Source organism: Hemicordylus capensis, chromosome 9 (genome assembly GCF_027244095.1).
Source record: "Hemicordylus capensis ecotype Gifberg chromosome 9, rHemCap1.1.pri, whole genome shotgun sequence".
NCBI classification, from domain to species: Eukaryota; Metazoa; Chordata; class Lepidosauria; order Squamata; family Cordylidae; genus Hemicordylus; species Hemicordylus capensis.
In genome coordinates this window covers 13011566-13029408 of record NC_069665.1, presented here as the reverse complement: position 1 = coordinate 13029408, position 17843 = coordinate 13011566, and the positions used below count along the sequence as shown (strand labels likewise).

Here is a 17843-nt window from a genome sequence, read left to right as displayed (position 1 = left end):
GGAATCAAGACTGAAATGAGCATGCATTCAAAATGAATAAAACAACTTAAAAAGAAAAACAGATGCAGAAACTATATAGGAGCTGCAATGGAGTGCCAAAAGGCACGTTAGCGACAAAAAGCTTGTTGAAACAACTATGTCTTTATAGCTCATTTAATTGGGCCTGTCCTTTTTAATTTCCCTTTTTGACTGATAACAAGAGGGCTTTGTTTTTCCATTGCATAAAGCTAGCAGATTACTATGACATACAGAAATTGACACATGACATGTAGAAACCATGTAATATTTGGGGCGTGGACAGAGGGAAATGTTTTCTTCTCATAAATACAATAATTTGGAGTCACTGAATAAGGCTGACTGGCAGAAGGTTCAGGCCTCACTAAAGGAGGTCTTCACACAACATATGATGCACTTATGGAATTCAATAGCACAAGATGTGGTGAGTGTAACTGCCGATGGCGTTTTAAAAGGACTAGGTGAACTCTCATAGCTGATCTGTCATGGCTATTCGCCATGATATGAACATAGGAAGCTGCCTTCTACTGAGTCCGACTATTGGTCCATATAACAGTATTGTCTACCCAGACTAGCAGTGGCTTCTCCAAAGACACAGGCAGGAGTCTCTCCCAGCCCTATCTTGGAGTTGCCCGAGAGGGAACTTGGAACCTTCTGCATGCAAGCATGCAGATGCTCTTCCCAGAGCGGCCCCATCCCCTAAGGGAAATATCTTAGAATGCTCACACATCCCATTCAAACACAAACCAGTGCAGATCCTGCTTAGCAAAGCATGCTTGCTACCACAAGGCCAGCTCTCCTTCTCTAAGCTGAGCAGAACTTCTGTGTCCAGAGGCAGTATACCTCTGAAGACCACATGGTAGGAATAAACCACACCTTCATGCCTTGCTTGTGAACGTCTAGAAACATCCGACTAGCTGCTGTTGTAAATAGTGTTGGACTAGCTAGGCCTTTTCTGATTCAGCAAGGCAATTCTTAATGAGCCCGTCAAATGGTGCCACCCAACTGGCCTGCCCTATCACATACTGAGGTGCATGTGTGCACACATCTCTCCCTCCAGCCCCGTCCATGACGCAGCATGCTAATCCATCACTCCACATGCATGTGAGGGACAGAACATCCAAATCATCCTTCATTGTGACTTTTAAATGGCCGGGGGAGGAAGGCAATTTGGACATGCTTATGCAGTGGTGGGAGAGTGGACCAGAAGGGGAACATGTGTACACACTCACCTTCTTGCTTAACTGGGCCAGCAATCAGAGAGTGAGGCCATTCACACAATCCAAACCTGTGTTCTACCTGGGTTGGGGAGCTCTGTCTGCTCCCAATTTTTGGTTGTGTGAAAGCAAGGTAGGAGGAAAACATGGGTAGAAAACCTGGGTAGGTAAAACCTGACTGCGTGGAAGCAAGGTAGGAGGGAAAGCTACCCAGGACCTCCTCCTCCCTTGCTTCCACACAGTCACCTCTACCCAGGTCCTCCTCCTTTGCTTCCATACAGTCACCTCTACCCAGGTCCTCCTCCTCCTTTGCTTCCACACAGTCACCTCTACCCAGGTCTTTCTCCTCCCTGCTTCCATACAACTGAAAATTGGGAGCACACATAGCTCCCAAACCCGGGTAGAACACCATTTCTGATTGTGTGAATGACCTCAGAATCATTCAGCCCACATTCTGTTCCCTTTTATTCTCTGGCCTAAATATGGCATAAGATATCTCACTCAGTGTGCTGCTTTCTACAAATTCATCTCTGCATGTTGAGGCAGAATGCTGAACAGATGCAAAACAGTTGTGGCCTGATGTTATGAGCTGCCATACCCTGGCAGAATAGTCATTATAGTATCTTGTATAAATTCACCACCAGGATTTAGTGAAACCCCTCAAAGCTGTGACTGGTGTACCATATCAGTACTTTCCAATCTCTGCCTCTCTCTCTCTCTCTCATTGTGCATGACCCGAAAGAAATTGGAAGGCTTAATTTTCCAGTTTGGTTTCTTTTACAAGTAATGCATTAATAAAACAGCTATATGAAAATGGACCGTCATAAAAGCTTTCCTGGAGATCTTGCACAGAGTCCTAAATCACCATTTTGTTTAATGCACTGTTGGAACAATTTACTGCCTCTCTTTCTTGTTAGTCAAGCTGGCTTCGATGCTAAGGCTGCATAATGTACCTGCACATTCTCATTTGCAAGCTCTGCTTAGCTGTCAGATCAAAGTTGTTTTGTTAGAAACCAATAATGTCAATCCATAGAGCAGTCAATCTCTTTGGGTGTTGTTGGTTTTTTAAAGCGCTTTATTGGTAAAGGGTAATTTGTTAACCAGCGATTGTCTACGGAATTGTGTTAAGACATAAGCAGATGACATGTTTACTTAATTAATCAAATGTGGTGTTTGTTGGGTTAGGAACATTAGTTTCATCTTGTTAAAAAATAAAATAAAACACCCTGCTTAATGTATCGACAGAATTATCAGCTGTTGCTATGGAATACAACACAAGCTGTCCAATAAATATGATGGATCATCTAATTAACTCTTGATTTGCAGTCATGTTTAAAATATCCTACCTACTGATCTTGATGACAGCTTCTAACCTTCATGCTGAGAGCATACAGCTAATTACTCCTTGGACTATAATTCTGTGTCCTAAGTCTCAGTCCATCATTTTTATCTTATAAATTATAACACTATTGAGCTCTCTGATCCACTGGGGCTATAAAGCTGCTATGCACAATGAATTGTTACAATACATTCATGCCACACAAATGTATTTAAGTCAATTTCAAGGGTATCCGTTTTGTAGGTATTCCATTGATCGGAACACTGACCTTGAGAGACAGTTCAACATTAATACTCAAGATGGAAGAATAACATTGGCAACACCACTGGACAGAGAGACCAGCACATGGCACAACATCACCATTGTGGCAACAGAAGATAGTAAGTGATTGTACATGCATGCTTACTTGATCTTTGATCTTCCATTATGTTGTTATGAATTACTGTATTCTGGTAAAATTAAAGTCAACAGGAACAATGTGTGTGTGTTCACACACACACATACAGAGAGAGAGAGAGAGAGCGAATGAGAATGACTGCATTGTCATCCCAAAAGCTTCAGTTTAAGTTTTCAATTTCCACTGGTGCTATAAAAAGCATGGAAATTGCTAGATACAGGGGCGTAACTATAATAGGGCAAGGGGAGACTGTTGTCTGGGGGCCCACTGCCTTGGGGGGACCCCCAGAGATAAGTCATATGACTGACTCCCCCAGCTGCGCACCCGCCCAGGCTTCCTTCAGTTGTATTCATCCTCTGAAATTGATGTGAGTGTTAAGACCTGGAGCTCCCAGAACAGCATGTCTTTCTCTAGTACCATTAAATGACTTGCATCATTCACAATTTACAAAACCTTAAAAAAAAAAACTTAGAATGATGTTCTATTGTGGCACATAGGGGGGAGATAGATAGATAGATAGACATACATACATACATACATACTTCAGGGGGGGGGGCATTTAAAAATCTTATCTCTGGGCCCACTCCAACCTTGCCACGCCCTGGCTAGATAAGCTGTCCATCTTAACTTCCATGCCATATAAGCGGAGCCATTTTTGGAAGGGTGGTATATAAATCAAATAATAATAAAGACTTTTTACCGTCCCATATATTATGTGGCTTTAGAAATAAGGCTCCATGCACCCACAGTTTGCCTTGGTCTTTCAGCTTGAGATTGGTCTGGAGAGGGATGCATCTGGACATACATTACACAAGTGCATTTTCCCCAATAACTTGCTACAACTGCCTGATCCATCTTTCAATTTCTGCCTGATGCATCTTTACAAAGCACAGTGTTGCCCCAAAATATATAGCAAATGTCCCGCTAGAAATTCAAGAGGACCCTAATCCAGCCATGATAACTTCCTACATATAGACCTAATAGTATTCTGTCCAATTCATCTCTACAAGGCATTCTTTACTCAAGTGCTTTGTACTATAGCAGAGCTTGCAACCTTTACACGTGAGTAGAACTCACTCTTATTTGTGAGTAGACACTATGCCCTTACTCCATACCTGCCAACATGTCCTTATTTTCCCATACATATGAAATTAGAGAGATGTTCATAGGTATGTTACTCATGAGACCCTTGTATTCTTGCTTGCAAGTATATACTTGACCTTACTTGTGAGTTGTTTAAAACTATTTCATACTTGCAACTTCCTGCAACTTCACTCATGAGTGGTCCTGAGCTTACTAGAGGGTTGCCCCTCAACCTTATTTGCAGGTAGATATCACATCCTTGCTCACAAGTAGTTCTCACCCATTGTGAGTTAGACCATCAGCCTTCCTCATGAGCCGAACTTCAGTAGACTGTTCACCCTTGCTCATGAGCAGCCTGTTAACCTTATGAGTAGATCTCACCCTTACTTGTGAGTAGGTCTGCTCTTGAGAAAAGATGCAAGGTTTACTTCTGAGTAAAGTCTAGGGTGTGGTCTGCTTGCGAGTGAAGGTCATGGGTAATGGTGTATCCCTACTGATTAGTAGACAGCCTTACTCATGAATAGACCTAGTTACCCATGTGTGGAGTCTACACGTAAGACTGTCTACTCATAAATAAGGCTGGATGATGTATTTGCAAACAAGCATGCATGATTTTCGCAGGTGTAAGGTTGTGGGTCTACTTGCAAGTAAGGGAGTGTACTTGTGAGCAAGGTTGAGGTCTACTCATATGTAAAGGTATAGGTGCATGGAACCTCATTACTAATACAGCATGATATATGAGACTACTGAGTCTTTATAGTGTGTATGGCACAAAAGTTAAGGTGGACACCTTTACTTGCAGTTTCTATGTTTTTATAGCACAAGTGAAAATGGGAAGCATCTTAACTCTCATTATACTGCCACAGTAGTGCCAGTCTAGTTAAGATGAGTTCTTTCAACCATTATAAGCCTTGAACGTTCTATTGATCATAAATCTGAAACCATCTGTCAAAACTGCTTGACTCTTTGCAGGCAATAGCTAGATGACAGGAGACACCAACCCTCCAAATTTGGTGCAAATACATTGGAAAACAGCTTAGATACAGCAGTTTAAGAAATAATTACTGAAAAGAAGGGTTTTAAGTGTTGGCTACCTTTTTTTTTTTTTGCCACAGATAACATATCTTTTTAATGTTTTAATGCCTCTTTAACTGCCTCCAAAAATTAAGGTCCATTCTGGAGTACTGCATGATCCTTGTACTCCAGTATTTAATACTTGCCAGTATTTTTCAAGTAATTAGTGTTCAAACTCCCCATAATAACAGTTTAATATAAATTGAGGGCATCTAGCATTGATTTTGCCCCCTGAAGGTTCTGAATCCTGAGTTGGAAGGTTCTACAGAGTGCCTTCCTAGTTCTGAACGTAGCTGCCTGATAAGGAGAATCTATGAGCACTCTGGCACTTATATAGTGAATTAACCATTTCCCCTTCTCCCTTTCTTTTTTAATCAGCTTTTGTTTTCTCTTTTTGCCCCTTTAAGGGAATTAAAGCCCCTTGGCAAAACTTGGAATAAATTACTGAGAAGTAAGTCAATTGATTTCACTACTAAACAATAGGGATGTGCACGAAACTGATTTTGCATTTTGTTTTGAGCTTGTAACAAAACACAGATGGGCAAAGCGTTTCATCAAAACAACTGATCCAATTGGTTGTTTCAATGAAACAAACCCTAAACGTTTCGAGTGTTTTGGTCATAGGGAACAATGGGGAAACTTGGAACACCCCATTGTTCCCCGTGGGTAGCTCCTAGGGGACACCAAAGTGGGTTGGGTGATAGGGCATGATGGATGCTACCTACCACCCAACCCACAAAAGAAATGGGCAAGCAGGTGATTTTTAACAAATGTTCAACCTTTCCCTAGATCCTATGGAGGTTTTGAGGGAAAGTGGTTAGAAATCATCCGCTTGCCCATTTCTTTGTGGGTTGGGTGGTTACACCCATTATGTCCTACCACCCAACCCACTTTGGTGTCCCTAGGAGCTACCCATGGGGAACAATGGGGTGTTTCAAGTTTCCCCATTGTTCCCTATGGCCGGAACAAGCTGCACTCACAGAGTGCACTGCAGACAGGTTTTCCATTGCAATTGGCAATGTATTTTTACAACCCTGCCTTGAAAAACACTGCTGAAGCACACAGTAAAAGGGAATCTGGACCTCCCAACACAGAACACACATTTCAAACACAGTCCAAAAATGGCCAAAAAAGAGATTCCTTCCTCCTCTCCTCCTGATGTATCCTCTTCAAAAGCAGCACACTATAAGGGCTCTCTCTGCCTCCCAGTATTTGAATATGTTTTAAAATTCTAGCCATTTGTGTTCCCCTCCCTCCCCTCCCCAACCAATGGGGGCACAGTTGCCATGATAATACGTGATTGTTATGGTAACAAGCCAACGAAGAAGAAAGGGGATTGCAAGGTAATCAGAAGCCAGTGCCAGAAAAACCACTCTCAAGGGGAAAACAGACCTCCAAAATGGTGCTTGAAATGTTTTGATCAAAATGGGGTGGTTGTGTTCCGAGCTTGAAACAGTCCCTTTCTTTAAAGGGCTTTTTGTTTCGAGCTCGAAACACTCAATGCGACCCATTTCAAACGGAAACATTTTGATGTCAAAACATTTTGCACATCCCTAGTAAACACACATAGAATGAAGATCAGCAGAGGCCCTAGGCTAGATTGTGGACTTGCTCCCCAGCTAACTCAGTAAACCACAGAGGAACTGGGAGAATAAAAATCCATTGATTTCTCTGGGTAAACATGTGTAGTAAACATTAGTGTGTAAACATGTGTAGGTTAGGGACTAAGGACTAAGGCTAGGAAGTTCCAAATAAATGCAGCAAGGAATGGAATCACAAGAACTGTTTCCAACAAACTAGCATCATGATGTAAACTGAGAAATGTCTGGGAAGACTGTCCTTAGTTCTGGACACTAAAGCAATTTTTGTTTCACTGACCATTGTTATTTGTGGAAGGGAAATGAAGTACTAATTTGAACTGAACTAGCTTCTTGCTGTGTCCTGAAAAGGGGGTATCACGCTGCCACTGTTACAGAATCCGCTAATTTCATTTAATTGTATATTTGAGGAGGATATGAAAACTTTTAGTTGAAGGGGTTACAAATTTGGTGGCACTTGACATGGAGCTAATTTGTGGTTTGAGATCAAATGGTGCGCCGATGCCATTTGTGTGTTGACACCGCGCGGAGGCTGCTGCTTTCATGGGGATGCTTTTTCTGATAACAGCTCTGTGATGTGGCAGTGTGGGGCGGCGGAGGCTTCCAAGAGGGGCCCGTAGGACTTGCCCGCCTCCTATTAAGGGAACCCTTTGCTCTGCACTGAAATGTTTTGGTTACAGGGAGCCGAATCATTTTGGTGCCTCCTCAAAGAGATGCTGAAATGATTCGGGCACATCCCTACATTAGGATCTTGTATGTGCAGCAGTGTCACATTCCTGGCTCTGACTTAATAGTTGATGAGCAGCTGTTAGATTTCTGAGCTGCTGTCCCTTCTGGGAACACATGCCAAGCAAACCAAAGAAGTATGGTTTGAAAATATGGTGGTGCTGTGATGCAGAAACATCCTTCACACTTACAGTCGATGTTGACCTTGCAAAGCAAGCTGAAGGAGGACTTAAAAACAACAACTAAGTAGGCAGTGTTCCCTCTAATTGTTTTCATCTGTGTGCGGAATGAGTTTTGTTCTCAGCAGCAGTATCAAGGCAGTATATGCACACGTGCATTCAGAGGTCTTCCTGATTCAACCTGAGTGGGCTCTAAAATTGTGAACGTACATAAACAAAACTTGTGAGTGGCCACACGTGCACATACCTTAGAGGGAACCCTGCAACTATGCCTTCAAGTTGTGCAGCAATGTGTAGAGCTCTGGAGCAACAACTGGAGATTAGGGATGAGCCTGAATGGGATTGGGCAGCCGTAGGAGGGACAGGGAGCAGTTTCCCTAAAAAGCAGGTAAACCGGTCCTTACTTGCTCCTGCGTGGCACCACCCCTTTTCCAGGAACGGCGCTTGCTCTACAAAAGGCCACAAGTGACAGCGGCTCTGCTCACTGCAGCCTGCGCGCTGCAGTGACAAGCACACAGCCACTGCGGCCATGTGCATGGTCAGCATGGTGTTACTGACTAAACAATTGGCTGTCCCACAGCTGTGGCAGCCATGTAATGCTGACGCTGCACACAGGCTGTCTGGAGCAGCACTGCAGCCACACACAGCATTTTGTAGATCGAGCGCCACGACTGGAAAAGTGGTGGAGCAGCACAGGAGCAGATAAGGACCTATTTATTTCACTCGTTTAGGGGAGAAAATGTGTCTGCATGTTCTAAGGCAACCTGGCAATCCACCCCATATTCTTGTTCTAAATTGACAGTTACTACAGCATATAGGTGACATTTTGTGGAAGCACTGTGCTTTGTAGAGTTGCATCAGGCAGAAATTCATCAGGGGCATTCTAGGAAGTGATGGGGAAGCTGCACGGGAACATAGGAAGCTGCCATATTCTGAGTCAGACCCTTGGTCCATCTAGCTCAGCATTGTCTACACAGACTGGCAATAGCTTCTCCTAGGTTGCAGACAGGAGTCTCTCTCAGCCCTATCTTGGAGATGCTGCCCAGGAGGGGAATTGGAACCTAGATGCTCTTCCAAGAGCAGCTCCATCCCCCAAAGGAAATATCTTGCAGTGCTTGCACTACTAGTCTCCCTTTCATATGCAACCAGGGTGGACCCTGCTTAGCTAAGGTGACAAGTCATGCTTGCTACCATAAGACCTATTCTCCTGGATACACACACACCCAGCCCAATGTCCAGCTGAAAGTCCAAGGCAATGTTTTGGTATATGAGACTGTACGAAGCCGTTACAGCTTATATGGCACAGAAGTTAAGATGGGCACCCTGACGAACTATTTCCATGCTTTTTAAAGCACAAGTGAAAAAAAGTGAAAAATCTGATCTCTCATCTTAAATCAAAGGTTTATGGATGACTTCATCTTAAACTTTGGAGAGCAGTAAGTAGCATTATCTGCTGTGAATGCCCACCTGACTGTTAGGTTATTAAAAGAAAGTAGGTATACCACCAAAGCAAAATTATGTCAGCCAGAATGTAATAGCATAGATATTCTCAAATAAATGTGTGTTTTTTAAAAAGAAATTATTTGCACTGTGAGCTAAACACTAACATTTGAAGCCTCTTTACAAACTGCAATTTTAACTAAAGCAAACAAAACATTCTTGTCTGATGCATGACAATATCCAAGTATAAAATACTTGAATAATTGTGTCCCCCTTCGAAAGCACAGTGAACAGATATAACGTGGAATTTAACAACCTCCAGGAGATATTTCGCCAGGAGCTCTCTTCTGATGGATGATGTGCTCTAGTCTTTCTTTCATAAAGCATTGCTTTACAGTCGCTTCACACTTAACCTAATCACTAGGTAGCAAAACGTTTTGTGCTACACAGTCTTTTGTATATGTTCTCAGAAGAAAATCAATAGGGCCTTCTCTCAGGTGAGTATGCACACGATTGCAGCCTTCCAGCCCAATCCTATACTTGTTTACTCAAAAGAAAGTCCCACTGAGTTCAGTGAGGCTTGCTCCCTAATAAAGATGATTAAGATTGCAGTCAGTTTGGACATTGTACCAGATGGTCCCACTAAGGTCCATTCCAACTCTTAAATTCTGTTATACCATGATCTTTTATAGCCTTAGCTTGTCTAACAATCCACTACTACTATTAATATTTATATTCACAAAGTAGTGCACAGAGAAAAAATAAATAATGCATAAATAAGATGGTCTCCTGTCCCCAAATGGCTCACGATCTAAAAAGAAACATTAGGCAAGTACCAGCAACAGCCACTGGAGGGATGCTGTGCTGGGGTTGGATAGGGCCAGTTGCTCTTCCCCTTCAAATCACCACTTTAAAAAGTGTCTCTTTGCTCAGTTAGCAAGCTTCTTCTCCAGCGGAAAGGAACGGGCATGTGATCCAATCAAGGCCTGGATCATATCTCAGGAAAGTTGGTAGAGACAAAGTTTTTTGCAATAACAAACTAGAAAATCTTCCGTACATTCCATGGACTGATGAATAAAATGTATTAGTTGGAGATGAATACAATGTATTTCTTTTAACTGTCTGTGAACCCAAAAATGCTACTTTGAACTTGTTTTCTAAAAAAACATAGAGGGGTATTATTATAGAACTCAACATCTCCCCCCCCAATTATTTGAACAGGCTTTCAAAATTTGTGCCATTTTCTGCATACGCAAACAATGGAGTCCAATCTTTATCCTAATGTTTGTGCTTGTAAGAATTAATCTACATTCCTAATGTTATACCGTTTCTTCCACCTTTACGTGTACACACACACACACACACACACACACACTGTTTACAATGGCAGGGGTTGTTCTGAATAATCAAAATAATATGATAACTATGGCCTAAATAGCTACCATCATTTTGATGGTAAGATACTGTTTTTGTTACAGACATGGCTGAATTTGGTCCTTCTGGTCGAGTTTGAAATGTTTCAGAAGAATGTTTCTAAATTAGTCTGGCAGCGGAAGAGGCCAAGATTTAAATTGAATCATGCAGCTGCCCATTTAAAGAGGTTGAATGTCCATTCTTAACATTAAACTATATTTTTAGGCTGCGTAAGTGACCCAGAGTGTGCCAAATGTTTTAAATGAAAATGCAGGAGATTGGAAGTGGATTGAACAAGTCCATGCAAAGATTCTACTTGAATATATATTATGAATTCAAGAAATACTTCAATACCAGCTTGCAGATAAGAATGTTGTAATCCTATCTCTGTTAAGTCTAGTAAAAACTAGTTTCACCAGATAATCCTTCTTAAAAGTAGTTAAGGGGGGGGAGTTTGACCCAAATAAGATTCCACATGGCTGTGCACTCAGAGGTGATCCTACCCCTGGACATCCGGGCCAATGTCCAGGGCCTTCAAACCCCCTGGGGCCCCCCAAATACTCTTTAGTCTGTCCCAGGTGGTGTGGTCACTGTATAGCTTTCTGAGCATTACCGTGACCTGCGTTGGGCCCCGAGTGTGACCTCTGCTTTAGAGACAGAGGGGGGAGTGGGGAAAGAAATACTTGGGATGGGAATATCTTAAGTTGTGTGTTGAAATGTTTCTGTTGATGCATATGTGTGTAAATATACCAGTTTCATAGCCTTCATTCTTGTGAGTTCAGTTGCTGTTTGTGCCCTCAAGAACCTATGGGTTAAAAATACTGCATGTGTCATGGTGTGTGTGTGTAGGGGGATGATGCTTAACTTGCAGTGGGGGCGGGTGTGGGAGCTCCAAAAGCCCTTAGGTCCAGGCTCCCAAATTACCTAGTGAACCTCTGTGTGCACACAAGCAGCCCTACCCAGGTTAGGGAAGCCTTTTCTGGGTAGTGCTGCTCATGTGCAGCACCGGGATTGGGGCCGATCCTGACACTGCCTCCCCTGCAAGCCCGAATTATGTACCCAGGCTTTTACCCGGGCTAAAGGGTGCAGGTTTGCCCTTTACCCCAGGTATGGGGTCATATGTATTCTCAGACTACATGCAGACTGAGCATACACTGAGTTGGGCACCTAGAGCTCCCAACTCCCCGGGGAATCCCCCAATGCACCATGCCCATCGTGGAGGATTCCTGGAGCCCGGAAAAATGAGACCCAACCTCCACAGATCTGTGCAGCACAGATTGTGTGGGAGTGTGTTGGTGCTCCAACAGGAGCTGCAAGGATCATCGGGGAGAGGGAGATTGGTCCAGCCCTGCCTTCCCCCCGCCCGTCCAGTCATGAGAATAGCCTTCATCTTTCTTTAAGTTCTGGGTCAACCATCAATACACAAAATATATAGATTTACTTAGGGTAATAAAATCCATACTTAAGGTTTACAAGAAGACTACCAATGTCTGTCACCAAACAATTCATGCCCCATGCCTGCAGCAGGGTGGGGGATTCAGTGCACCCACCTTGGGTTGGGATTGCTGCTGGTTTTGTAGTAGAGAGGAGAGCTGGTCTTGTGGTAGCAAGCATGACTTGTACACATAGCTAAGCAGGGTCTGCCCTGGCTTATATTTGAATGGGAGACTACATGTGTGAGCACTGTCAGATATTCCCCTTAGAGGATGTGGATGCTCTGGGAAGCACCTGCATGCTTGCATGCAGAAGGTTCCAAGTTCCCTCCCTGGCATCTCCAGATAGGGCTGAGAGAGATTCCTGCCTGCAACTTTGGAGAAGCTACTGCCAGTCTGTGTAGACAATACAGAGCTAGATAGACCAATGGTCTGACTTGGTATAAGAGAGCATCCTATGTTCCAATCTTCTTCACATTTAAACGCTTTGGTTCACTTTGGGTCACTTATGCAGTTAAGTAGTAGTTCCTCGTACAGGTGTTGGGTCAGAACTTCATTTTTGGATCAGAACTTCATATTCATAGTGTTGGGTCCGCCTTCATTATGCAGCAGTAGTAATCTGCCAATCAGCCAATGCTGGTGTTGCCCAGTGATCAGGATTATCTGGCTGAAAGGTATTGAAATTGTGAACAAATGTCATTTATCGAGTTCTCAATGACACCCAATATTTTACTGGGATATCTATATATTCAAATAGTGCAAACACGTTGCACTAGCACAAGTATTGTGTGCTATTTCTGGAAAAGTGTTTTCCTGGCACAGCAAGGTAAAAGGTAAAGTGTGCCTTCAAGTCGATTTTGACGGCTGGCGCCCACAGAGCCTTGTGTTTTTCTTAGGTAGAAGACAGGAGGGGTTCACCATTGCCTCCTCCTGCGCAGTATGCGAGGCTGCCTTTCAGCATCTTCCTATATCACTTCTGCCCGATATAGTGGCAGCGGGGATTTGAACCAGCAACCTTCTGCTTGTTAGTCAAGCACTTCCCTGCTGCACCACTTAAGGTGGCCCTGGCGCAGCAAGGTACGTACATAATTTGTGGTCCTCCTCATGCTGTGAACCCCCTTCTATAGTTCATACATGTTGCAGGGCTTTCACTGTCCTTGCCAAGAAGTGTAACATTTGTGCAAGAGAACCAAGAATGAAAGATATTGCAGAAGTTTGAGCACCTGCTCAGCTATGCAGCCTTTTTGTGTGGATGTGTCTTTGTTCACTGCCCTCCTGCAATGATAGTCTGGATGTCAGCCATGGTTTCTATAGCATTTATTCTCAAATGCTCCAAGCATGACTCTGAGGAAATACTTGTAATACTTGCTCTCGAAAGACGAAAAAGAGTTGATGCCTTGACCAGACAAAATCTGTTTGTCAACTCTGGGGGAAATTTAAATTCCTCACTTGGCAGATCTAGAAATGTCGGAGTGAATATTTAAAAAGCTGCAGTTGCCGTTTTCTCATTTCAAAGCTAGCCAATCTTTGTTGGCTGCCTGACCCTATCCAGATGTGTTCAAGATTTGTTTGTAAATATTGGGAAACTTTGAAACTTATCATCGAGAATCGTTGCAAAAGGGGCCACAGAAAATCTGTTCTTGCTTCTGTTCGCTCTGAATTTTTCACATTGTTTTGGAAATCAATTTTCAGTGTAGACGAAGGGAAAGTATATAACTAGCCACCAGAACAAAGAACTAGCCTATATACTATTCTTATTAATACATGTCCCCTTTATGCCATTCTCCGGGAATGGTGTTTGCTTTCTGCTGCAAAGGAAGACTAATTTTTGTCTCTATAACCCTATGGGACACACTAGCAGGGTTTTTTTTCCCTTGCAGGCAGACTGCCAGAATAAGGCTGCACATGCTTTGTGTCTTGTACAAGACCATAGATTTTATTAGCATTCTCTTTGTAGCCTCTGCTGTAGATAAATCCAGGTTGCAACCCTAGCAGCAGGAAACCCTTCTTTTCCTTTGCCAGGACAGTTCTCTCTTCTCAACCCTTACTGGGGGAACCCTCATGGGTGCACCTGTTCCCAGTAAGGAGGGAAGATATGGGGAAAGCTCCTGTGAATGGCTGAAGAATTTTTTGCCAATCCCTCAATCCCACCCTTTCTTGTATTTACTGTACTTGTAGAAAAGTTGGTTCTTCATAAGTGTGATATGAGGGTGGACATCCGTGGAGTCATTCCAGGTTCGTGCTTGTTAGTTCTAATATTATTACCTCTCGCTTTGCAGTAAAGGCCTCTCAGATGATAAATATTATTGTTATAACGGCTACTAGTGAGATTATAGAACCAATTAATGAGATTGTGTTTCAAATTGTGTATGAATCAGGGTAGTCTGAATATCATCAGGGTATTCCAGCAAATCCTATGAAGTGCTGTGGGAAGAATGTTATATTTACCCCAATAAACATCTCTACAAAGTGGGTTTTTGTTCAAGTTTGATTGAGCGTATAACCAGAGAATAGGGGGAATCAGTGGACAAGTCCCCACTATAATTGTGACCACCGCCCTTGTTGATAGGATGTAGTGGAAATGAGCTACTATGAGCTACTACGTAGTAAGTATCATGAAGCATAGTATGGCGACATCCCATTTGACCATACCACCATGGAGGGTAGCTTTTCAGTTGGGATGGTGATTATTAGGAACATAGGACCATAGGAAGCTGCCATATACTGAGTCAGACCATTGGTCTATCTAGCTCAGTATTGTCTTCACAGACTGGCAGTGGCTTCTCCAAGGTTGAAGGCAGGAGTCTCTCTCAGCCCTATCTTGGAGAAGGCAGGGAGGGAACTTGAAACCTTCTGCTCTTCCCAGAGTGGCTCCATCTCCTGAGGTGAATATCTTCCAGTGCTCACACATGTAGTCTCCAATTCATATGCAACCAGGGTGGAGAAGCCACTGCCAGTCTGTGTAGACAATGCTGAGCTAGATGGCCCTATGGTGTGACTCAGTATAAAGCAGCTTCCTATTTCCCTAACCTACTTTTAAAAAGTGGTATTGCCATGAAATGCTGAAATACAGATGAAGAAACTGCCAATACTTTTTAAATACTTGTTTTCTGGTATTTGCCTCTTTGGACATAATATATTTGTTTCATTTTTGGAAAAGCAACACATATTCATATAAAACTGGAGAGGGCATCCGAGGGGAAGATCTGAAATCTGGGAAGCTGCTGACTATGCAGCCTTGGAATGTATGCTTTGGGCTGGAACTCTGCATGAAAGTTTATCTTCTGTAGGAAGAACCATGACCTTTGGATAACAGAAGAAAAACTGAACCATGGAGACTCTGTAGACATCCAGGAAATGCCAGTTCAAGTCGTCTCCATTTTGCCTTCCAAGATGATCTCTCAGCATGAAACAAAGCATCTGCACTTTTTGTTAGCGTATACTGTGAACGAATCACATTTCTATAAGTCCAATTTTTTCAGAAATAGAATCAATGTTACCATGAAAAGTTGTGTGATATAGGACGAACTTGTTATTTGCGGAACCACTATTCGTGGTTTTGCATAGCCATGTGGTATCTATTAGACACCCATTTCCAGTATCTGTGGATATGAAAGGGTTCAAACCCACATATCAACGGTTCCTAGAGGGCTGGAAGTGATTGTGGAGGTCACTTCTGCCCGCCATTTTGTCTGCAAGAGCCCAGGAGGAGACAGGAGGATCCATTTTGTGGATCATTTCTTTTAAGAAATGGACTTCCCCCAGGGGTTTTTTCATGGTTTGTGGGGGCATTGCATCCTTTAGGGGACATTTCTGGACACATGGGGGAAGATTCCTGAACATATGGAGGCCCTGCAGAGCACACCAAATGTTTCTTCACTGTTTCTTCACTGTTTCTTCACTGTTTTTTGCCATTTTGCCTCCATCCTGGAGCCCAGCCTGGCCTTCCCCGTAGGAATAATGCCTCGTTACTTGTGGTAGTATGCAAGCAATAGAATCCACATGAGTAACGAGGTTCTCCTGTCTTTCTTCAAAATGTAAGAACCACTTTGCACATTAAGTGTTCCCTTAAATGGCACAGCGGGGAAATTCTTGACTAACAAGCAGAAGGTTGTCTGTTTGAAGCCCCGCTGCTACTATATTGGGCAGCAGCAATATGTGAACGATACAGATAAAGAATACATGGCTGCCCTGACACAGCTTGTTTAGCCTTAAAGCCTACCTACAGACCCACCTCTCCCATCCAGTTACATCCCATCCGGTTAGATAATCTCAGATGGCCCTCTTGTCAGTCTCTGATTTCCGAGAGGTTCAGGGCTCTCAGACCTGCAAAAGGGCCTTTTTGGTTGCTGCCCCACTTCTTTGGAACTCTTTCCCCCTCCAGATTCGTTTAGCCCCTCCCTTACTGATCTTCTCTATTGAAGACTTCTCTTTTTCACCAGGCTCTTGCCCTGTAGTTTACCTATTTGTTTTTTGTTAGTCACTTTAGTTTTTAATTTAGAATGTAAATTTTAATGTTGCCTTGTTTGCATGTTTTTGTGCACCACACGGAGTCTTCGGAGTGGGTGGTATATTAAATGTTTCTAATAAATTAAATAAAATAAATAAACTAGATAAGTCCATTTGTTACTCAAGTAATGTATGAATATGACGAACACACATTTGCAAACATGCATATCAGACAGACACACTCGTGAAAGACCCAGAGTTGACCCAGAGAGGAGAGCTGGTCTTGTGGTAGCAAGCATGACTTGTTCCCTTAGCTAAGCAGGGTCCACCCTGGTTGCATATGAAAGGGAGACTACAAGTGTGAGCACTGGAAGATATTCCCCTCAGGGGATGGAGCTGCTCTGGGAAGAGCAGAAGGTTTCAAGTTCCCTCCCTAGCAGCATCTCCAAGGTAGGGCTGAGAGAGATTCCTGCCTGCAACCTTGGAGAAGCCGCTACCAGTCTGTGAAGACAATACTGAGCTAGATAGACCAATGGTCTGACTCAGTATATGGCAGCTTCCTATGTACCTATGTTCCTATGGCTGCAAACCTTCATTTGCTACCATATAATGTGTGAAATGGCCTTAAAAGGATCACTATTTACTGTTGTTGTTGTTGTTGTTGTTACTATTATGACTATTAATAATTATTAATTACTATGGTTATTCATTAAAATTACTATTTCATTATTAATACTAATTACTAATTAGTATTAAAACTAATTATGAGGCAAGGCTACAACAGGTTTGAGGAAAGGCTACAACACCTGGGGCTATTTAGTTCAGAAAAAAGATGACTGCAGGGAGACATGATAGAGGGTGTGGAGAAAGTGGATAGAGAGAAATTCTTCTCTCTCACACAGAACACTAGAACCAGGGGTCATCCCATGAAACTGATAGCCAGGAAATTTAGGACCAACAAAGGGAAGTGCTTTTTCACACAATACATAATCAATTTGTGGAATTCTCTGCCACAAGATATGGTGACAGCCAACAACCTGGATGGCTTTAAGAAGGGTTTGGATAACTTCATGGAGCAGAGGTCTATCAATGGCAACTAGTCGGAGGGCTGTAGGCCCCCTCCAGCCTCAAAGGCAGGATGCCTCCGAGTACCAGTTGCAGGGGAGTAGCAGCAGGAGAGAGGGCATGGCCTCAACTCCTGCCTGTAGGCTTCCAGCAGCATCTGGTGGGCCACTGTGTGAAACAGTGCTGGACTAGATGGGCTTTGGGCTTGATCCAGCAGGGCTGTTCTTATGTTCTTATAGCAATATTAGTCATTACTAAAAGTTATACTAATTTTCTGTCTAGCAGGAAATGGCCATAGCTAAATGGTAGAGCAAATGCTTTGCGTGCAGAATGTCCCAGTGGCTATCCCTGGCATTTCCAGTTTAAAATGGATTTCAGGAAGCAAGGCTGGGGAAGACTCTTATCTCTGTAAGCC

The 17843-nt window shown here is 43.1% G+C and overlaps 1 protein-coding gene across 10 annotated transcripts in view; it reads left to right on the top strand.

Moving 5' to 3' along the window:
- LOC128334349 (cadherin-8) overlaps window positions 1-17843 on the top strand; it is a 374299-nt gene that overhangs the window by 259320 nt on the left and 97136 nt on the right. For all 10 annotated transcript variants that reach the window (XR_008311263.1, XR_008311262.1, XM_053271066.1 and 7 more), the window contains one exon: window positions 2815-2951. Coding sequence is in view for 8 of the 10 variants with exons in the window: in XM_053271066.1 (XP_053127041.1) it covers window positions 2815-2951 (137 nt within the window). In the remaining 2 variants the exon portion in view is untranslated. The remainder of the gene's footprint in view (window positions 1-2814; window positions 2952-17843) is intronic.